Source organism: Eriocheir sinensis, chromosome 10 (genome assembly GCF_024679095.1).
Source record: "Eriocheir sinensis breed Jianghai 21 chromosome 10, ASM2467909v1, whole genome shotgun sequence".
NCBI lineage: Eukaryota > Metazoa > Arthropoda > Malacostraca > Decapoda > Varunidae > Eriocheir > Eriocheir sinensis.
Genome location: NC_066518.1, coordinates 10,457,649 through 10,481,359, shown reverse-complemented (window position 1 = coordinate 10,481,359; position 23,711 = coordinate 10,457,649). Strand labels below are relative to the sequence as shown.

At 44.1% G+C, this 23,711-nt stretch overlaps 1 protein-coding gene across 1 annotated transcript; it reads right to left on the bottom strand.

The window, feature by feature from the left end:
• Positions 1–1,862: 1,862 nt before the first annotated feature.
• On the bottom strand, positions 1,863–7,567 carry LOC126996582 (uncharacterized). Its single transcript, XM_050857182.1, has 5 exons — positions 6,326–7,567; positions 5,016–5,166; positions 4,414–4,534; positions 2,881–2,988; positions 1,863–2,571 (listed from the first exon to the last, which is right to left on the bottom strand). The coding sequence occupies exons 1-5, from the start codon at positions 6,635–6,637 to the stop codon at positions 2,442–2,444; spliced, it is 822 nt and encodes a 273-aa protein (XP_050713139.1). The 5' UTR covers positions 6,638–7,567; the 3' UTR covers positions 1,863–2,441.
• Between the last annotated feature and the right edge of the window lie 16,144 nt (positions 7,568–23,711).

The window sequence follows — 23,711 nt, the reverse complement described above, 5'->3', positions numbered from 1 at the left end:
CAAGAGCTCAGAGATGACATCAAGGGTTCTTCTGGTGCCCCGAAGCATCTAAAAAAGGCACTGTATAAAATTAAGGCTTAGATGATATTGTTTTAACTTACGTGGAAAAAAAAATCACTCTACATGAAATACTTTTAATTCACTTTTGACCTACTCTACTTCCGGCCCGTTCTTTTTTATTTACATGCGATGCGTCAAAGGTATGAATATTTCTTTATCCTTATTATTATTAATGTAATTTGTCTTGTGGAGATGTGGGCGTCGTTCTCCTCAGCTACCGCTTCATTGAACACGAGAGTCGGAAGCCTACCGCATATAATTAATCCAATATATTACCTTTGCTCCGAGGCCCAACGGGCTCACACTTTTGATCTCATTCCGTGGCGGGTACTCAGGCTCGCACGAGTAGGACTGGGCCGAGGAAGGTTGAATGAGTGAAAATGAAGTCGAGGAGAGGCGTACGGGCGGGAGGGATGATTATATAATGAACTGTCAATATGAAGCGTTCGTGTACCAAGTTTACACAAAGTTATGGGACTGCCGTCCTCGCGTCTGGCACTGTATCTCAACGTTTCCATTTCGGTTCATCTCGGTGTTATTTTTCTCCTCGCGTGGACTCCCTTCACTGCCCCGAAAGTGACCTACTGACAGCGCCGCGGCCCGCCTGCGTCCGACGGTACCAATTATCTTCCTCTCGTACTCCTGGATAGAAAATAAGGAAACAGTAGCCGGCAATTGAGTTCACGGAGAATAATCCTGAGGCCGCAACTCAGCTCAACCGTGGCGGTGGGAGGGAGGGGGGGGGGGGGGGGCATGTCCATCAGCCGGTGTGTGCTGAGTTACAAATGTTTTATTCAGTAGCCTTTTCCGTACACTGTTATGAGATATCTTATGCTTTGAAGAGCCTGCATATATAGATGAGGAAAAAAGAGAGGCTGCTTTCTTTATTAATCTATCTATCTATCTATCTATCTATCTATCTATCTATCTATCTATCTGTGTTTGTGTGTGTGTGTGTGTGTGTGTGTGTGTGTGTGTGTGTGTGTGTGTGTGTGTGTGTGTGTGTGTGTGTGTGTGTGTGTGTGTGTGTCTGTCTGTCTGTGTGTGTGTGTGTGTGTGTGTGTGTGTGGAGCTTAACGGCTTGAGATAAGTGCAAGCTTACAACCACTAGTGTCGGATCTTCGGAAGGCAAGACAGGAGGTGATTTTCTTTTCCTTAAATTGTAGGTTTCCCTGAAGAAAAAAAACTACAATACTATGTTGTGTCTATAATATCTAACGGCTATGGGACAGGTGACCGTCATTTTCGAGAAGGCACATCCAGCAAAATAATTCTTGGCGAGAGACAGCCGGACGGAAACGGAAAGAATCTCCCTTCACTGTTTCACCTAAGCACCTGAAAGGTCGAGTCACTGTTAACATGAACTTTTCTTTTGGTTCAAGACATCCCCCGAAACATCCCGTGTACCACCTCTCCTTCGACCCTCATACTCTAGTCATTTGCTCTTGTATCAATTTATTAACAAATGTTATATCATATTTTCGTCCCTATAATTATAATTCTTTAGGTGCTTTAAAATAAAAATAGAACCTAAATATTGCTGATCTTATACTTAAGGAAGCTCATGGTGGTTTATGTTAGGTATTGATGTGAATTTTAATATTTCCTACATCTTCATGCATCCAGTTGAGATCTGAAATGAAAAATATTGGGGTAAATACTTTCTATTAATTAAATAAAATATTTTATTAAAGTTATTACTGGCACTTGTCCCAAGACATGAGACACCAATGAAGAACTACACTGGAAAGTATTTCCTACACTATATTAAAAATCAATAACATTCTTATATGGTCGGTTACTTTAGAAGTGAGTTCAATGAAATTGCAAAAATGCCGGCAGAAAAATAATTCTAAGTTGTCCACATAATTTCATCACATTCTCAGACTAAAGGTAGTACATATACATTTTACATCCAGTGCACATTGACTGTTACGTAACTTGCTATGCAACAATGAATGATTATAAGCAATAAAGTTGGTCTTACTTTTCTTGTGTAATTCCAAAAGTACAGTCATTGTCCAGCAACTTTATAAGAAAAAAAACCCGGAAAAATAGTTAGTTCTGATTTTGCTATGCAAACGTTGCACACCTTGTAAAACTACTTTTTTTACAAATAACACTGAAACGAAGTTCACATCATTACACTAATAGAGCTGAATCATTCCCGAGAACACAGTATTACATGCACATCATCGCACTGCCCTTCGGAAACACAGCAAATGCCTCTTAGGAATAGTCGTAATATTAAGAATAAATAAAAATGAAAATTATAATCTAAAATACAAATACTAGTCGAAATGTGGCGTTTGTAGCGGTGGTGGAGGTAGTGGTGGTAGTGATGTTGTTGTTGTTGGTGGTGGTGGTGGGACTGGCGGTGTTCACTCCAGCCAGTTGAAGAGTGAGATGGGGCAGCGGGGGTAGTGCGTCCAACACTCGCCGTCCGTCCGCCCGTTGTGCTCCGCCAGCACATACTCGTACATGCCCTCCGAACTTGTCGACAGCGACGCCCTGCAGGAGGAAGGGTTAAAAAGGGAGGCACGAGGAAAGATGGTTTTCAGAGGAATTAAGAAGCTATTTAAATGTGTAAACTTGTGCATTTGATTTCAGATAATAATATCGTAATCCTAATATTAGTGCATCCGTTAATTACGTCTTTTCGCACATATTATAATCGGTTTTAGAATTATTCACATTCCTATTTTATAATACTTTTTTTCTCTCTATGCTACTGTAGACGGTGCCTGTTTTCACTGTTCAGCAAGTTGATGAGTTATTTCTTTTTCGTTTATATCATGTGTTATGCCCTAATGTTCTCACGTGAGGATGGTGGTGAGGACCTCCCCCAGCATTCCGGCGCCCTCCAGACTGCTGCTCGCCCGCTCACACACCGCCCGCAGCAGGCACTCCCGCCCGTCCAGCCCAAACCTGCAACACAGCACTCCCACTCAGCCCTCTGGTGCGACGCAGGAAAGCATGAAGACACCCATCCGTCACGGGCAACGAGGCGCCGACAGGAAGAGGAAGACGAGGAGGAGGAGGAGGAGGAGGAGGAGGAGGAGAAAGAGGAAAGGGAGGGAAAGGAGAAGGAAAAAATGAATGAAATTGAGTTAAATGAGTGGGAGGAGGAAGGAAAAGTAAAATGGGACAAAACATTTCCGCTATTCCCTGTGCAGTACCGATGAGAACGTGCGTGGGCTTAGCGTCTAGAGCTGCTCCGCCTCTCCTCACGCCTGGCCGGAGCTGATCGGGTCGTCGATGATTCATGGCGAAATGACTGCCTTCACGTGGTTTTGGGAGATTTGACCCCCTGCCTGGTTATGGTGGGGGCGTAGGGGAACAGTCACCCATCACTTGTCTCACTCATCACCATCTGGCCCTAGTGTGTGTGTGTGTGTGTGTGTGTGTGTGTGTGTGTGTGTGTGTGTGTGTGTGAAATTCAGTCTGCGAATATTTTAGTGAAAGTATTGCAAATAACTGGCAGTGAGCTGATAGACTGTATTTTTACTTAAATCTGTTGCGTCTCCTTTTTTATGTTGTAGGATGAGGGACGCCCTGTTTCAGGTTTTCGATTTTTTTTTTCTACAGCAATAGCTCAAGCATCTTTTACATAGATATATGTTAATACTATTTTTCCCGGGTTTTTTCCTCTTTTATAAATAAATGTCAATGTATTTCAGAATTCCGTTAGATATTGATAGTTTGATACTCATTGTTCAGAAATGAAAGTGTGGAGAAATGTGTCAGAGGAAATGATAATGAGGTTAAAAGGAAGACAGGATAAAATCTTTCCTTAATTAAGGTTATAATAGGATGAAGCCCCTCGCGGCAGCCTTGGGCAGAAAATGATGTCTGTGTAAGACTCCTTACCCTTTTAATGCTTACATCGAGTGGGTTTCTTCGGAGTTAATTAAGGGATCAATGAGCTTGCCAAAAAGATCTCTAGAACCGAGATGGGGGGAAAAAATGCGTCTCGTAGGTGTGACATTTTCCACGTAAGGGTTGTCTATATCTGTAATTTGCCATTATCATATAAAGAGACTCATTTGTCAGTGTCATCATTAAAGTTTTTTGTGACATAATTAAGAACTTAAGACTATTCTTTTCTGTTGGTTTTCCGCTTAAATTTTCTCATTTTGACACACTTGTTAGTCCTAAAAACAGGATGACTTATAAATGCAATATCTTTGCCTGAAATATCCTTGTAAGAAAACTAGATGCTTGAAATGTAAACACATCTTTATCTATCATATATTTATTTACTTATTAACTTTATCTTTAAGTTTACCAATTAGAGTGCTAAGAGAGAGACAACATGGCCGTCCGTCTGTATTGTCGAGGAGCCGCACTAACCTTTCGAAGAGCCGCTCCACGACGCCGTACAGGTCGAGGCGGTCATCGCGGGCCATCGCGCCTATCTTGGTGACGTTGGGCAGAGTAAACTCGTAGGGCACGTCTATGGTGAAGGGGATGCCTGTGGAGGGAATGGTATGGAAAGTGGTGACGACGCACAGTCCATTGTTCCGCCACTAGGGAGGAATGTCACAGCAGCCAGGGGACAAAGTAGGGCCGAGGCGAGGCTGAGGTGTTGACTCTAGGAGCGGCGCGTCACGCTGCCACCACTCACTGTTGTTGTTAGTGGTTGTTCACACCGGCGTAATCGAGCGCCAGCACTGCGTCTTGCAAGGTTTTTGTGAAGGGATATTCTAAATGGCATTGTGTATAAAGATATTTTCCTGCTTTTATAACTTATTTGTAAGCCACGTGTGGGAACAATGCAAAAGCTAAAAGCCAACATTTAAAGTAAGTGGTTTTACATTTTATATGGAGTTTTATTAAAAAAAAATGCAATTTAATAAAATCAAGTCAACCTTTCTCTAATAAAAAATACCATGAAGTTATCCATTTGTTGATAGAAAAAAAAATGTATATGTTTACCCCTTCTAGACACTTACTGACTCCCGTAGGCGCCTGGATAGGGACGATGAAGAAGAACTCGGCGACGAAGAGACTGTCCGCGGGCCAGTAAAGGGCGGCCCTCTTCCTGCGCTGCCTGCCCCGCCTCGCGACCCCGGGCAGCACGGCCTCCCACCGGCTGGTTGTCCGCTGTCAGGGACACAAGAGCTCCATGAGCGTTGTCCCAGACTCTTGTGTAACATAAACAAAATGTGTGCCGATGTATTTTCTCTGACGAGTAACTTGTGGTTGTTTGCCAAGTGTTGAGACGCTTTGTAGCGCTGTTTCCGGTAAGATAAAGTCTTGACAAACAGAGGATTCCTTGAGTCCATACTTGTACCCTACTCCAGCGGAATTCTCTTGTGCTCCGGAGATACGGCAGTGTGTCACACTGTTCACACATTACGTTATTCCGTGTTCACACGCGCTGTTTGTCAGATTTGTGTGACCCAGATGTAAGCCTTTACCGGTTTGAAATTTCGTATATGGGTTTGTAAATTCTGTAAAATCACACGACTTTCAAATTAGTTTGGTACTCAGTCGCTCCAGCTGAAGCACTGCTAGTCGAGGGACAGTCATGCAAAAAAAAAAAAAAAAAAAAAAAAAAAAAAAAACAATACATGTAAAAAGAGCAAGCCAAATCTAATAACTAATTGCAATATTTACTTTATTTCAGGGTTTCCACAGCCTTTAAGCCCCGCACCCGCCCCCGTCACCACCCTCACCGCCACAAGGTAAGAGCAATGCGAGTGTGTTTGCAGGTTTGTTGCAGTTGTTTTATGAAATGCTCCACCGAGACAAACAAATATTCAATATCATGGTAATTTAAATAATACCGTAAGCGTTGTATTGTGAGTTTTACAATGCAAAGTTAGCGCGTATAAATCTGTTGTTCATTAAACTTTGTAACATATTTAATTTATTTGTAATGGCTGCTAACCTGTGAAGGACATGGGAGTGTTTTGCAGTGTAAAAAGTAGTTTGTGTTTTGTTTCATAAACGCAATGACTTTATGAACTGCATTAGATCAGCTGAACTCGCCTGTCTGCTAAGTGTTATCCGTGTTGGTATGACCAAAAGGAAGTTGTGTCAGTCTAGGGAGCATTGCGAACTCACATACTCTAAATCCACAGGATAATTCATCCGTTCACACTAGCTGCTCTTGTATGTAATGTCACGGGTTAGAAAGACTCTCCTGAAAGTTCCATATGTGACCGTGACTGAAAATGGCGGCGTGATGAGTTTCCCATAAAATATACCAAGGAAAGAGACACCAAAAGCATACCTCGACTATTACTTATGTACTTACCTGGAATCTACCAGCACGACCATCAACAGGCTCTTCTTTTGTCGTGTTAAAAGGGGTCATCTTTCCGTTTTCATGGTCGCTCTGAGCATCGGTTGGAGTTGCGTCGCCACAGCTGTCACCCGATGCGTCACTGTCTATCCGAGTACCACGTTTACTCTCATCTTGCAAGACCTGTTGGGAGAGAGACTCAAGATCCACAGCCTCCGAGGGGGGGTCATCAGGGTCGATGACTTGGAGTCCTCGAGAGCCCATCCCCAGCAGGCCTGTCGTCACCGTGAGGGCCGCGAGCAGCAGAGGTTGGCAGGTCACCATGGCCACACGCACGTCAGGAGTGTCTCTGGAGTACTATCGTTTTTGTGCTGATGAAAGCGACGAGGCTCCGGTCATCCTGCACATATAACATTACATGACGTTAGGGAAAGAATACACGTTATATCGTATGCTATTGTCAGTTCTGGTCACCTATGCGGTTCAGTTCTGATCACCTTACTATAGAATGGATATCATAATGTTAGAATCGGTGCAGAGGAGGATGACTAAGACGATTCAGGGGTTGAGAAACTTGCCATACGAGGAAAGACTCAAACAGTTAAACTTGCATTCTCTAGAAAGGCGAAGGGTGCGTGGAGACATGATCGAGGTTTATAAATGGATGAAGGGCTTTAATAAGGGGGATATTCATAAGGTTTTGTTGGTAAGATAACCGGGTAGGACACGAAGTAATGGGTTTAAACTGGATAAATTCAGATTCAACAGGGACATAGGCAAAAATTGGTTTACTAACAGGGTGGTGGATGAGTGGAATAGGCTTAGCAGTCATGTGGTGACTGCCAATACAATTGTCACATTCAAAAATAGATTAGATAAATTCATGGACAGCGATATTAGGTGGGGTTAAATACACGGGAGCTTAGGTTCAAAGGAGCTGCCTTGTACAGGCCTACCGGCCTCTTGCAGACTCCTGCGTTCTTATGTTCTTATGTTCTTATGTCATTGAAGTTTTACGTTACATCGTATTCTATTGTCATTGAAGTTTTACGTTGTAACTCTTATTTCACCTTCTTTCTTCCCCTTTCTATGTGTTCTTTTGCTTCTATTTTTTACTATTCCTCCTCTTCCCTTCTTTTTATCGTTTTCTTCTTTTTCTTTTTCCTCTCTCTCTTTTCTTTTTTTCCTATTCCTCATCCTTCTCCCTGTTCTCGTCCTCCTCCTCCTCCTCCTCCTCCTCCTCCTCCTCCTCGTCCTCCTCCTCCTTCTCGTCCTCCTCCTCCTTCCCTTCCTCTCGCTTCTTCATTTGTGTCTAGGAGCGTCAGGACACGTGACCGAAGACCGTCCGTGCACATGATGTCAGGCCTTGGGGGTGGGACTTGACACGAGCGTCGCGGAGACCGAAACCAAACACGATTCATGACCTGTTTTTCCCACCCTCATAAATGATAAAGTTGCAAGTCACTGAGAATGCGTGGCAGATCCATCCATAGCTATTTTTTTCCACAATGATTTCTATTAGGTGGATGTATAAGCCCGTATTCATAATCGTATCGGTGTCTCAGTTCGCTCGTTTGAAAAGTCCCTCGTAGATGTTGCTGGGATTTTCATGGACTGTTTTGTGATGCTAGTGGTAGTTTTTACCCGACTTAAGGACCATGAAAACCCGGTTAATCTTCTCTGTGGCCTTGGGAAATAGTCTTGATGGGAGCCCGATACGTTTTAGAATATGGCCCATAAAGTTGTTAGCTATGTTACTTTTAAATAAACCTCAAAACACTATGTAATCCAGTTAATACATGTTTACCGAGGTGTGAATGCTATTTTTATCACGTATCGCAGTCATGGAAGTATAGATTTTCTGTCTCCAGCACCTAAGCGTCGCAAGATGCTGTAAAAACATAAGTAAGTATACCTCTTAAATGTCCATGTTTTTTATATACACGATGCACTCTGGAGGAAGGTGAGTGTGTCGCGGCCTCGAAGTAGGAAGGATCTCGGGGTACAAAGGGGTGAGGGAGAGGCCTGGTGGGGAGGTGGTGGTGTCCGTTAGCCTCGAGTATGGTGAGGGGTGTGTTGGGGTGAGGGGCGAGGGACAGTGTTGTGATGATGTCAATGAGTGTGATGATAGTGGTGGTGACATGTTGACTGGCGGCGCTGAGAGGTAGGAGTGGAGACGAAGAGAAGCGATGACGACCGTACATGTTATTTTTATATATTTTTTTCTCTAGAGTAATACAGTGTGTCGACATAAGCGCGTAGGAAAGAAAGCACAAAGACCATCTTGAAGTATTGTATTCATGTTCACAGAATGACAGGAACGATACGAAGAAGAGTTTAGGAGAGTTATGCTATAGTGTTACTCGTTTCCATTTGTCTTTTTGAATACCTTTATCGTTAACAATCTTACTCCCTATGTTAAGAGGACAGACAGGGTGACGGGATGCAGAGGGATATACTGTGGGCTACTGTTGGACGGGACAGCTAAAACTATAAATAGGTCGCATAAATAACGGAGGATTTGTTTTCATATAACGATGCCAATACATAGCTAACATAAAGCCGATGTTCTCTATGCGATTATTCAACGTGCAGCCGAAATTACGGAGATTATGTATTATTATAACTGACTACACACACACACACACACACACACACACACACACACACACACACACACACACACACACACACACATTTTTACGCAATCGGTTGAATCCTATTCATCTTTTCCTCTCAATACAAAGTTACCTTAATTTCTTTCCTCTTTGAGTCTGAAGAGAAACAAATTAATATGACTTTAAAAAAAATAATCAGACTTTTAATCATTTCCAGGACACTGACCAGACATATTTCTCCATTTGAGGAAAGCTGCTAATTTCGAACTACGGTCAAACTTCATTTAGTGTGTGGGAGAGTACATCGATCTTGTTAATATCCGCAGTACTTCACGGGCATCCTTCCTTTAATAATGCATGGCTGGAAAGTGTGCAAGGAAGTTTATTGTAAGCCGTTCGAGTATGATGCCTTATATTTATCCTCATACACACCCATCAGGAAGGACAAATGTTGGGTAGGAGTATCAAGATTAGTCCTCTCACACCTCGTATATCAATCCACATTTCGAAAGCGGCATCATCCCAAACCTAAATTAAAACCACACATCTCCGCCTTCCTCGCCGCTTCATTTGGCTCCGTGTCCTCCCGGCGGGCTCATCAATGTTACTTGGAGACAATTTGGATACTTTGAGGACTCGCACAGATGGGAGACCCTTGTGAGGATCAAAGGCAAGGGACAACTCTTTGTAGGCGCCACATCAAAGCCAACATTTATCAGTATTAGTTCCCCCGCAGGATACAACCACTAACCTCTCCGTTCTGCCTTTCACAACCTGAGACTAATACACCTTCTTTCCTCCTATTAGCTCACATACGTAGCTTATACACTAAATGCTGAGACAAAAACATTACCTTTCCTTCTTCTTTCCCTTCCTTCTCCCCGCTTGCTCACCAGTCCCACTCAGAGCCGTAGATACGAAGAGTTTGGCCATGGGCTCTCTAAACTCTATTCGGTATCTATGCCTCTCAGACTCACTGCCTCCTACACAGAGCTTCTGCCTGAACACAAGATTAACAGGAAGATATAAAATTGGCAATCTATTAAATCCCAGCAGTGTATGTTTAGGCAGGAGCCCTAGGTAGGAGGCAGTCAGCATGAACGGTATAGATTCCTCTGATCCCAGTACCCAACTCACCTCACTAATATAATTTTTTTTACTGTAAAGGAAGCAGCTCACGGGCCCCAAAAATAATTGAGAGAAAAAAAAGCCCGCGAATCACTGCCCCTGTAAAAGAGTGCATAGATGGGTGCCCAAAACAGACGTCAATTTCGGAGGTGGAGAGGTATATAGGTGAATGTGAGTGTGTGTGTGTGTGTGGGGGGGGGGGGGGGGGGAGGCAGTGTTTAAGGGACTTTATACGGATACAGTACAGGTGCAGCAATGTCCGTTAGTCGCTTGGTTCACCTGTTTCGTTACCTCTGTGCATGAGGATTGGGGTTTTGTGTGTAGGGGAGGGCGCCGCACACCGCAGGGGCCCGGTGGAGGGGAAAACTCTGACCGCCGCGGAAATAAATATAGAGAAGGCGGAACAAGGGAAGGAATAAATAATTGAATGTATAACTAAAATAAAAATCAGATCCAGTAAAGGGTTGCAGGAGGCCTTGGGGGTATAGCCATGAACGAAACCAAAGGCCCTGTTATTTATATCTATCTTTATCTATCTATCTATCCATCTATCTGTCTATCTATTTATCTATCTATCTATATTTTTTTTATCAATTTATCTATCAGTCTAGTTTTATCAATCATGTGACCTTTTCATATCCATTTTTTTGTCTAGGTGTGTCTGTCTGTCCGCCTGTCTATCTGTTCTTGAGTTTGTCTGTATAGGATTATTTGTCATTTGATTTATATTTTAGACATGGGCCTAGTTCTCTCTCTCTCTCTCTCTCTCTCTCTCTCTCTCTCTCTCTCTCTCTCTCTCTCTCTCTCTCTCTCTCTCTCTCTCTCTCTCTCTCTCTCTCTCTCTCTCTCTTACTGTGTGTTATTTTATATTTAACATTATACACCTCTTTCTGTCTCTCTAATTGTCTGGCTGTTCACGCTTGTGTAACTGTAACAAGTATTTCTCCCTCATTCACCGGTTTCCTACCCCACGAGGCACCAGTCATGAATAGGAGCCGCGGCAGCGATTGGAAGTTGGTGTAGTGGAAGAGGAGTCTCATATACATCAAATGGATTATAAACTAAATGTTGAAAATGTATATCCTGGAGAGGTAATATTGTCTGATATAGTTATGCATATACGGATCTCGGCTTATAATTATTATGTAATGGGCCTTCAACTCGTATTAATTTCATGAAGAGGATGCAAGAAGATTATCCCTTTAATGGTGAAAATATTTTTACCACGCCAACAGTCCGATCCCGAGCCGAAACATGCAGAGCTATAACGAAAACATAAAAAAGTAAAGCTGGGGCATACGCTATAGCTGCGTGTGGCCTCAGTGCTTATCTTCGTCACATTGACCCTTCAGCCTGTGTCTGGAAATACCCATTACTCCGGGACACAAGGCCAGTGTGACATCTGGGTTACCACGGTTTACCTTCCCCAGGTTTCCCCAGATACCCATTTTTCGACAATCCCAAAAGGAGATATGAACAACTGGGTGGGCTGGGATTCGAACCCAGGCCCTCGGATTCGGAGTTAGGCTTACTCACCACTTCATCACGGAGGCGCTGTAAAAACGAAGAATAAAAAAGTTTCACGAATTGTTAATGACTGTAGCTAAAAATATATCCTCTGGTGTAATGTGTAATCGACACGCCTCATTAGCCGGCTAAGAATGAATCGTGACGCGCTGTTTGCCTCACAAGGGTAGCACTCACAACGTGTTGTGGACGAGGCTGTAGTGGGGAGGCGGCGGCGTCCCAGGGGGTGACAGCACGAGGCGTCCAGGGCTCGGCAGCTGCAGGAGGCTCTTTGCCCCGTCACTGAGAGGTCCTCAACAAGATCTTGGAATATTCATCCTCGCAAAAGGTGTCATCAGCACGTTCTTTGCAACACGAACACCGCGACGTGAGAATGAACGAGAGGAACGTCTGGACCACTCTGGAGGCCCTCACCTACTGGCCGCCCGGCACAGCACGAATCCGGGGCATGGGGGCTCCGCGTGGGCCGGGCATGGCGGGTGGGCGGGGCGGCGGCCGTCATTGTTGACCAACACGGGTGACGCGTCGCCCGGGGACACAACACGCTGCCCAACAATACAAAGGGGAAGGATAAGGAGGAAAACTATGCATTTGATTGAGTCAAGCCTCACTGTAGGCGGCCCATCCTGTGACTGATACTCGTACTCCTTATTCAAATAAATAAAATAAATATATACGAGTCATATGTACATAAATATTTATGACCATGTTCATACCAACGACTATGCAAGGCAAAGTTTAAAGAAGAATATTTTAATAAGGCGCGGAAGGAAGTGAAGCAGAAGTATTACAAAAAAAAAATACTCAGTTTACAGGAATAGCAAGCAGGGACAAGTCGGATGGGCAAAACAAGCCGTGGCCCTTGATAATTCTTCTCTCTGTGTCTTACGAATTTTACTCTGGCTGAAAGGGATATTAGTGTATTTTTGGATGCATATTATATATGCCAACAGCTGGATTTTTTTTACAGTAGATTTATTTATATCGCTCTTTGTTACAAAAAGATAACGAAAAACAACAATAGTTTTATTATTGTCAAGAGTGGACCAAAATAATATACAAAAATGACCGCCCACTTTGTTGTGCTCCATTGCACAACAAAGGAAAACTCTACATAGGCCGCAGCTGTCTGGCAACCTATTTTTTGTGTAGCGAATTTTAGCCGCTCCTGATTTATCACTCCAACTCACTGAGTAGGTTTAAGCAGAATTTTATCTATGCCAAGTATTGAATGGTTCACTCCACATACTGTTTAGATATTTATATACAGTGAAACTGAAAGACTTTTCTTGCATCGCCCACTTGGGTATTTGGAAACAAAGGGAGAGTGGGGGGGAGCTGTCAAATGAGGGGCACGAAATAAATGTATTAAAAAATCTGGAGCACATGAAGGCAAAGCCGCTCAAGATCATCGCAAACCATTCCCAAACATCCTTCTGACAACTTTGCTGCTGCTGCTGTTGATGGTTTTCTTACCATGAATAAATCCTGAAAACGTAGTAGACAGCCATGCAGGAAAAAAAAAAAAAACTTTTTTTCTCATAAATGTGCATGTGTATCGAAGAAGTTTTAGGCTCCACTTATCATATTACATTATTATATTTTTGATGCAACGCCCCTGCAGCCCATGCCCGGGGAAGTCCGCTCAGATGTTACAGGTGTCTCGCGGCTGTCAGGAGTCACTATAGAGCATTATTCCTTTTCAACTTTGGCACGTCTGAGTTGTATAGTTTAAGAGAGGATACAGTAAGCTCTGATGAGAGTTGACAGGTGAGGAATTTTTTTCTTTTAGGGAAAATGAAAAGAAGAGGATGTCGGGGGTGTATGGGAGGGGCGGAGCGGCGGTTGGAAGGCGGCGTCTGGGGTGGAAGCAGTGGCTGGGTGTGTGGAGAAAGCGTGTCTGGCAGCGGCAAAGTCAAGCATCAAGTTGGCTCGAAATGCTTGCGTAACTTCCAGCTCCGTGAATCATTTACCCATGGTTTCAATACGGGTGATCGCCTGCCAGTACCCTTCCTGAAAAAGCTCTCTTGAGCTCATTGGAATCAAACTGGGGGTAGGTCTGGGGCCTCATCCCACCTCCCCCCTGCTCTAGGGGAACAGTAACCGCTCTTCAGCGAAAAGCTTTTAGGCCTGAGCACGGTACCAGCCCTACTCTGCAAGGTGCATTAGAGCGCGTTGTCCACTTCATCAAGAGCGTCGTTTTTTTTTTTTTTTTTTTTTGGTGTGTGTGTGTGTGTGTGTGTGTGTGTGTGTGTGTGTGTGTGTGTGTGTGTGCGCGCGGACGCGCGTGGTTTTCGTGGGCGCGTCATTGACCTTTATACACCCATATGGGACGAGAGGTCTCGGGTCATTGTTTTACAAACTCTCTAAGTAGACAAAGGAGCTCAGTCCATTATCTGTGCGCTGTTTGCCTAATGGCGCCCTTTGTGGTAGTGACAGTCTTGGTTCCTCATGGATTCCTTCACCTCCATTAAGTACATTACTCCCTCGAAAAACATTATAGGAAATGAAACAGGAATGCTCCACCGTCACCTTCATTTACTTCTATAGTACTGACTCCCGACTCCCCCCACAGCCAAGTCAATTGATCATGCGGAGTCATGGCTTCTTTCCCTCCCTATCAGCTCCCGTCGGTGAATAGGGGTCACGCCTCGCCATACCTACAGCTACCTGTCTAGATTTCTTTTTTACCAAAGATCCGCCTTCGCCAGCCTTTGTCTTTTGTCTCCGGCACAAGCAGACTAATTTTCTTTGCTATTCCATCTTGAGATTTTGGTTACACTCTCTCAATACATATTATTTTCTTGGTTTTGCAATAGTGATGGCAGCTCGCGTGTTTGTTGTGTAAATGATAACTGGACATTGTTTAATAGTTTGATTTTATATGTTTTTCATAAAGGAAGAAGATCAGTGCCATTGTATTCTTTTTATATGTTTATCTTTATCTATTATATATTTCTATTTCTATAATCTATACTTATAAATATTCTTACTTGCTTATCTACCTATCTATACATGTTTATTACTTGTTTAAATAACTACCTACCTATCTATAGTCCTATCTATCGATCTATCTATCTATTCATTCATCTATCTAAATGAATATCTAATTATGTGTATTTATTTCACTGTTTATCTGTGCGCCTATCTACCAACACCTTTATGTATCAACTCATATTTATCTATTTATATTCATTATCTATCTATCTATCGACCTATTTATGTAATTATCTACTGATTTGCCCGTTTCCGTTGGTGTGGTATCGGTGTAAACGCCACCGCTGTCCACTCACCGAGACACAATTCACGGAATGACAAACCGTCCATCTATAATACAGAAGCCTATTGATGTAACATTGATCAGTGGAAGCCACGCTCCACGCACAGCCGCTGCCGCACCTTGCCCTCGCCATCATACCGCTACCCCTGCCCGCCCTGAGCTCAGAGTGGAGGAATGGGAAAAAAACAGTAGTCCATCGCCATTATCAAAATATTTTATTCTACTATAGAGCCAGGCATGAAAAGTTAAAAAACAGTACCTACACACTTTGCTGAAGAAAGGTTAAGTGAGAAAGAGAGAGAAAAACTGCGTGTATGAGGTCAATCGATGCTTAACCAGAATCAGTTATTAACCTAAGGCGCCTTTCGTAGTAAAAAAGCTATTCACCAGGAGGGGGCAGAGGAATAGGATGTTGCATAAGAAAAATAACAAATTAAGCTTCTCATCCTCCCCGTCTTTTCGTCCGTAACTTTTGTGAATATAATTAAGCGTGGTTGGAGGAGGCCAAAGTTTCACGGACAGTACAACAGATTATTCCTCTTCAAATTATTCAGAAAAAATAACCTGATTTGAGAAGGCACATCATTAAAATTTCAAGGACAGTAGATTTCCTTATTTTTCAGAGGACTTGTTCATCCTCACACCGCTGAGCCATCCCTCCATCTGTGTCCGAACCGTCCCTTACTGTGTTCGAACCATGCTTCCCTCTATGTCCGAACCATCCCTTCCTGTGTCTGAACCATGCTTCCCTCTGTGTCCGAACCATTCCCTCCTGTGTCTGAACCATGCTTCCCTCTGTGTCCGAACCATCCCTTCCTGTGTCCAAACCATATTTCCTGTGTCCAAACCATTCCTTCCTGTGTCCGAACCATCCCCTCCTGTGTCCAAACCATTCCTTCCTGTGTCCGAACCATCCCCTCTTGTGTCCGAACCATTCCTTCCGGTGTTCGAACCATGCTTCCCTCTGTGTCCGAACCATCCCTTCCGGTATCCAAACCATCCCATCCTGTCTCCGAACCATCCCTTCCGCGGAACATTCTCCCCCTTTTTGTATGTGGCCATGGAAAAACGTATAATCTAACTCGGAATCAAAAGTACGGTTGTCACTCCCCAGATGTTTGATGCAGGGGAAAACAGTACTTTTACGTAAATTCTCGGCAAACCGCGCGTCTCTACGACATACAACAGCCTTACGTTCGGAGCTCCCCATCGTCCTGCTGGTATGTCGGAATCCATCACCGCGCTCCCCCATGAGGACTATGGTGAGGTATTATAAAAGGGAGTGCCACTGTAATATCCATTAGAATGTCCATCTAGCATGATTAAAAACATTGTAAGTGAATAACCAGTAGTGCATGGCAGTATATTTATTGTAGCCGGGAAGTTTGCCATGCTTGTATGTGTGGCCAAGGCACTCTCCGCTGAGTCACTGCATGGCTCGAACGTTCGCCTGAGAGTGAAGCATCAAGCCACAGCCTGACATACGCCTCGGGTTTATCTGGTATACGTGTGGAGATGGTGTTTAGGATGCTATGTGTTTGCTACTGATGCTGGTGACGTTATCAACTAATACCATATCCGTTTTCCTTTTTTTTTTTTTTTACAAATCTTCCCTCACCCTCACAGCCCTCTGCACATTATTGCCCGATGTACTGGCATCTTCTGTCTCTCACGCTCGAATATAGAGTTTAGACTCTTCGCTCGGCTCCAGTAACGTTCAGTTTTGAAACCTATGTGATGAATAATGATTTTTTTTTACACTATGCAGCAACATAATTGATCAGGTGCGGCAGATGTATACTTATTTTTGTTATTACATATTTCCCTGTGTTCCTTTCTGGTGTAAGAAATATCGTTTATGCCTCATACCTCGGTAGTCAGTCAGTGTCGTAGCTAGATGATTTGCCACCCGGGGTGGACTTTCAACTTGACATCCCCCACACCCAGTCCCTCGACCCTTGAGTTGAACATCTGCATTAATTTTTATCTCATTTCATATGAAACTACGGGGAAAAGCTAGACTTATTTCGGAAAGTTTCGCGACAGAACAAGTGAGCGATGATACGACAGACTGGCAACTGCGCCGTAAAGGTAAACACAAACACAGTAAATTTTATTTATAAAGATATTTTCCTTCTGATTTATTGCTGATTTAGTTGAGAATATGATATTCTGTACCATACTGTTAAAAAATTAGTGTTAAGTGTCACAGGAAAAATAAAAAAAAGAAAGGCTTTATTTGCAAGGGCCGCCCAGGGTGGGGCGCCCCCACCGCCCACCCGTTGATTCGCCACTGTATATAGTTAGTTTTACTCTGCGATGCCCCGAGCCACGATGAGTAAAAATGGTAGTCTTTGGGATTGGCTACCCGTAGAACAGACGCCTCGTCTGATAATCCCACGGAAGCAATAATAAATAAATAAATGGGGGTATTTTCGCCAGATTAGATGGTCGTGTAATTGCAGGCGACTGCATGAAAATGGCAGAACCTGTGTAAGTGTTCTTATGGAGATGTGCGACAATTATTTAAAAATATGATAATCAGATAAGCTTCAGGAACGTCGATTTATCTTTCCACTCGCAAAAAAAAATCAATAATTAGCGTTTATAACAATACGTATGATTTTACATAATTATATGTGTGGAGGGAACAGTTTAGGATCGAAAACCGTCAAATACAGTTTCCTGAGTACGACAATTTGGTGGCGGTGCCGGTGCTCCGTCCCTCTCCCTCAGTTTGAACGAGAAACGGTGCTCGTGTACATCATGACTCCAAGGTTTCGCTCCCTGCTACCAAACCGGTGAGATTTTGTTCTTGGTGCTGAGCCAATTTCACTCCAAACATACATTGCTTTTGATAGTGTCTATTGCATTAAATAACACCACCCAAACCATCAACTCCCCGCATGCAGAAAGGAATTGGAGGGTGCCGGTAATATGGCCGCCTCCACCCCGCTGCCTGTCGCCTCCGCCCACTTGCACCGCAGACACCTTCAGTCTCTTCAAAACGTACAGTCTCCGTTGGAATAACGTAACAAAAACCAGAACTAAATTAATTCTCACTTATACAACCCCTACAACCGCCTTTGCTTTTGACTGCCGTATGATGACCCCCTCTTATTCTTTTCGGCATGCGGGGAGTTGCTTGTTGTTTTGGTATATCATAGGGCGGTAGACTTACTAGGCTGTGTATAGCTGGCGTGAAATTTGATTAACACTAAACCTATTACTTAAAAAGTAAACCCAGGTTCAGTGATTAGTTTAATATGCCAAGTTGAAAAGGGTGTGTAGATATAATGAAAATAACCATGTTACTCCCACTAGGTGTAGCTTTCTTTAGAAATGCTCCCCGATCCTAGATGGCACCACTTGTAACCACATCCAAATTTTACTGAAGATCCCAATATCTGTTTACATAATTTCCTTGAACATCCTCTCGCCACCACGCGTCAGTGGCATCGAAATTCAGTCTTTCCCTTGATTGTGTAAGTGTGGTCACGAGTGGAGACCGGGGAGGCTGCGGAAAGAATCGTAGAGGTCTGAGATGAATACATGGGACGAGTTTAGAAGATAGTTAATTGCACACGAGGCCGCAGGGCAGTGTGGTATAGTGGGCTAACGTTGACAAGGTTGGCTTAGGGAAGTTGCCGGAAATGTACTCTTGCGGAAGTTGCCGGAAATGTACTCTTGCTTAATTTTTGACACGGTGGTGATGATCTGACACGGTCGTGGTGAGTGAACTTAACGTCTTGTGGGTTACTGGTTCGGAAAACTGATTTGAAGGGCGGAATACCCTGTTGAGGGAGTGGTGATAAATTCGTTACAACTAAGAACTGCTTGAGTGAGGGTTTGAATGTGGTTGGGTACAGGCGGGATCGGGGTGTGACTAGCTCGTTACTGTGTTGTATATATAGGTGGGATGAGGTGCATGACTGGCAGTAATGGCTTGGATGCTGTTAGGTAGAGTTCATGTGAATGTGAATAGCAGGTAGATGGTACGACTATGTTGCAGGGCATATGGGGTGTGTGTTTGGCAGGTGGCGTTGTGAATGTGTTGTGACGGGCAGGTCTGATCGACAGGCAGTAGACTTATGAGTAATGAATGTGTTGTTATACAGAACCACCAGGGCGTGACTTGCAAGTGAGGGTATGAATATGTTATGCAGGGAATGTGTGATTGGCAGGTATGGGCGCACCGGAGGCGCTACTAAAGTATGTCGTAACAAGTTGTTAGCACAATGGCGGTTTCAGGGCTGATATGAATATGTGGCGGTGTAGGGAGATAGCCCCGGCGGTAGCGTGGTGATTTGAGGGGCTGAGGTGAGGATGTTGGCGTGGTGGTGTGAGGAACAGGGAACGACGTGGCACGGAGGCGGGCGAGGCAATGACGGACAGGTGGTAGGGCGAATGCGTGGCTGCGGACAGGTGGTGGCGGCGTGGAGGCAGGGCGGGCAGGTGGCGTCACGGCGGCATGGTGGCGGCGCGGCTGGATGGTCAGTGGGTGGTGTGCGGCTCGTGGAGGAGGAGGGCGCGACATCTGCGTCCCGCGTGCCCGGCCACGAGTGTTGTGTGTGGCAGCGGCAGGCTCCGCGCGTTGCCTCGCTTCGGCCACGTCCTGAACGCGAAAAAAAGAAAGCAACAAGGAAAACCCTTTGAAGTAATTTAAGGAAATAAACATACTTTTATCCGAGCATGACATAGTGTAGTAAATTAATGTGAAAAAATATACGTCATTCCTTATATATTATTCTTAGTGTACAGTAGTGATTAAACCAATATTCCATACTGACAAACTTAATGAAGTAGACTACTGAAAATATTTACATAAAATTTTATTTTCTGCAATTCAATTTTGTTGTGTGTATTAACAGGTTTGTTACCTGTTTCCTGAACTAAATTCAAGAAAATTGCCTCCCAAGTCTCATTGTTTCAGGTGTATAGCAATCATTAGAAAAATGGAGGCTTACTTCATATGCGTCGCTCTGTTTATGCCTTCAGTGTGTGGTGTGTGCCAGCTTAGTACCCGTGTTTTGAGGTACCCAGGTTTGTGGCGACGTGTGTGCTTGTCAGGGCGATCGACTGCCTTCACTCCGCGGCGCTCGAGTGTTTTGACGAGTTGAAAAACATTACCTTAGACTCGCAGAAACCAGCACTGGTTCTCCCACACTCGGAAACATGAACATGGACAACAAACCAGGGACAAAGGAAGTCTTTAACACTTGGAGGGAACCACCCACCGGCCAAGTGGTAACAGTCTTAATACTATCACTAAGCATTAGAGTAATTAAGCAGGAACACCGCAAAGATACTTACAACTGTTCCCACTTTCCTTGCTCTGCACACTTAACAATCAGGTAACAAAAGAAAGCTACAAAGTTTTCCGACGAGTAGAGTTGCCACCACGTAAATTATGAATCATGTAACTTGAAATTTTATTCAACAACTTCCGTACTCTTATATCACCCACGGGACACCTTAAAAATGATATACGTGTGCAGCTTGATGAGGTCCATATATTATTTACACACGCTTCCTTGCCTGCCTCTATCGCGGTAGTAATATTTTGTCAGTGAAATTTTAACTAGGCGAGACGGGGCTGGATCGAGTGTGAGGAGGAGGAGGAGGAGGAGGGTGCAGAGGGAGTTTTAGTTGGAGCACTGGTGGTACGTTGAGGGGGAAATCACACTCCATATTATAACTTTTTTTCTGCGTGACCAGAAGCTATTTAAATTAGAGAGAGAGAGAGAGAGAGAGAGAGAGAGAGAGAGAGAGAGAGAGAGAGAGAGAGAGAGAGAGAGAGACACTGTAGCCCACGGGTCAAATCTCATAATAACTTAATGATCCCTTGCACCAGAAACTCTCCTAAGGCGTCAGAATGTTAATATTTCCAGGAAACACTGAATGAGAGAGAGAGAGAGAGAGAGAGAGAGAGAGAGAGAGAGAGAGAGAGAGAGAGAGAGAGAGAGAGAGAGAGAGAGAGAGAGAGAATCCCCCCCTTTCACCTGAAGTAGCGCAGGTGGTCCCTAAACTCAACAGCTTATTGGCCTCATCACGTAGTTTGGTTGTTCATTGACCCCAAAGTACTTGTTACGTAAAAATAACTAAACAAACACTACTTCTTTTGACTAACAGTACTACGAAGATGATAGTAATAATAATAAGAAAAAGAAGAATCATTATATAATCATACTAATGAATAATAACGATATGAAAAGGAAGAGCAAGAATAATCCACGTTCTTGCACTCATGGCGAAGACGTGAATAGCAGGTTGTAGCCTTTTTTAACCCTCAGCCATTTATCGACCTCCCTAAATAGTCTCATCGATCCGTGGAGGTGTATACGTGACTGACCACCTTGGGGACCCGGAACCTAAGCCAGCACTATATGGCAGCGTGGCGGGAGGGGGTGACGTAAGGGAGGAAGGGTCGTATTCTTAAACAGTCCCATTACGGCTATTTCCCGAGGCCACATAGAAGGTTAACCGGATTTTCTTGGGTATTTTTCCTCGTTCGTGGTGCAGAAGTCGTGTAAAACTATCACTAGGATCACAAAACACTCCATGAAAATCCCAGCAGCTTCTACGGGAGGCTTATCAAACAACCGAACGAGGCGTCGAGGCGTTTAAAAGTACTGGCTTAAGCGCACATATTTGACAAGACTTTCGTGGGAGTTGTGGGCATTGCCAGGGGTAGTTTCGTGACCCTGATGGTAGTCTGACAAAGCTTCTGCATCATGAACGTGAGAAAGTCAAGGGAACCCGATTAATCTCGTCTTCGGCTTTTAAGAAATAGTTGATGGGGGAGGCGGAAGCGTCTGAAAATGAATGCGGCGGTGCGTGAAGGAAGGAAAGGAAGGAGAACCCGCGGCAGAATGAATGAATGAGTGAAACTTTAATCAGGCTCCCGCGAAAACCCAGACCCGGGCCGCCCCCCTCTGCCCCCTTTCCTTTTCCCCCTCGCTACCAGTCGTAAGTTTTCTTGGGATTTATTGACTGGGCCAGGACACACGAACCCTTCCCTCCTCCTCCCACCGCGGGCTTGTTCTAATAAATGTACGGGACGCTGCAATATAGTGAAGGGAAAAGATAAGAAAGAAAAAAGGAAATAGTGGGACAGCTAAAAGTAAAAAAAAAAAAGAGATAAAAGAAAACTAAATTGAATTACTGGAGAACTTGTCAGATAGGCTTTTGACAGTAGAAATTCGCGAGGGGAAAAGATAAGAGAGAAAAAAAACTAAATAGTGGCGCGGATAAAAGTAAAATTAAAAGATAAAAGAAAACCAAATCGAATAACTGGAGAAAACTTGTCAGATAGGCTTTTGATCTGAGAAATTCGTCTGTTACTTAAGTACATACACATTCAAACATAAATATAGGCATAAATAAAAGCATTCTAACATAAATATAAGCGGGTTTTTTTTGTGTGTTTCTATAAGCTGACTTCTTTGTTTCTATTTGTTTGCCCTTGACCTGCTTCATTTACTGTAAAAAAGAAAAGAAATAGAGGGCGAGACACTTAGTCATATAATCAGGAGCCCACAGTTTGCTTCCCACCAGTAGGTCAGTCAGGGCAGGCTCGTAATGCGACCCGCCCTGCAGTGTCAGTCAATCAGTAGGTCAGGGTGCTCGTGCCGGACGGGATTCCTCTGTATGTCCCTTTGTGTGCCATGCGTTGCCCACGAAGCCCGCCTCCTCGTCTCCACCCTCCTCTTTAGCTTCGTTCCTCCACCTTAAAATACGAGAAAGTTTACCACGCTGGGAGGAGTAAGCCCTCCATTTCTCCACAAGGCCCGTCCTTCTCCGCTTCTCCTCCTCCTCCGCCTCCTCCCCGCCCGTCCGCCTCCCTGGGCCGTCCTTTCGCCTGTCTCTTCTCATTTGTAGTGTTCCTTGAGGGCTTTACATTCTCCCTCGAGGTCGCTTGCTGTATTGCGTGCCCTCGTGCTCCTCCTTGTTGTTCTTTTACTCTTGGATGTTTTTCATGTTTAAGTTTTGTTTGATGTTCGTGCTAGGCTTATACTTGTTTATCGAGAGAGAGAGAGAGAGAGAGAAAGGGGGTGGGGGTGGGGGGTCGTTGCATTGGCGTCGTTAGCCTGTCTGCGTGAGTCAGGGCTCCTCGTTGACGCCACAGCCACAGCCAATACGATCTCATGGAAGGGACGGAGATGTTACGAGTCTTCTGTGCATAACTCTGCGGGTATGTTCGCTGTGTCGTCTTCCTTTTCGCTCTTCTTTCTTTAATTCAATTTGTTGCTGCATTCATGTCTCAAGTCCTTCCTGTAAGCTATTTTTAGTCTTCTCTTTCGTTAAGGTCGAACAGAAAATTTCTTCTCATAATTTTTTTTTGTTGCGTTTATAATGTATTTCACAGAGGAGAAATATTTTGAAAATTTTGTTTGTCAAGTAAAATAAAATACTAGTAGTGTGAAACGTAGACATCTTTTACTTTTTTACAGCAACATGATGGGACACACTCATATACAAAGAACCTTATTAAAGAGCTGGACTTCCAAAGGCCAACACATTTACATCCCTCACGGCCGGCTAAAACATGGTACTCAAACTGTAGCTTTTATATCAACCTGCTTACTGTCGTCTGTAGTCTCGTGGCCGCGGGCAGGGTGGGTCGTAACGAGGGACTGGAGCGGCTGGCGGGGCTGATATCAACAGAACCTGCCACCACTGTTGACTAAGTGAATATTGTAGGCCTCAAGGGGTGCAGACGAGCCCGCCACCCCACCAGTACGAGCATAGTCTGGCTCGCTGCCGCGCCGTCGAGCTGGTGTGTTCGGTTGCCTCGACGGAGTAAGCGGTGGACTAGTTTTTTTTGTTTGTTGAGGAACTTCAA

What these genes read in the sequence shown, in the direction of transcription:
- LOC126996582 (XM_050857182.1), bottom strand. Translation starts at nt 6,637, where the DNA reads ATGGTGACCTGCCAACCTCTGCTGCTCGCGGCCCTCACGGTGACGACA. An exon ending in GTGGAGCGGCTCTTCGAAAG is followed by an intron (nt 2,989 to 4,413) that starts GTTAGTGCGGCT and finishes GCTGTGTTGCAG; the next exon opens with GTTTGGGCTGGACGGGCGGG. An exon ending in GTCCTCACCACCATCCTCAC is followed by an intron (nt 2,572 to 2,880) that starts GTGAGAACATTA and finishes TTCCTCCTGCAG; the next exon opens with GGCGTCGCTGTCGACAAGTT.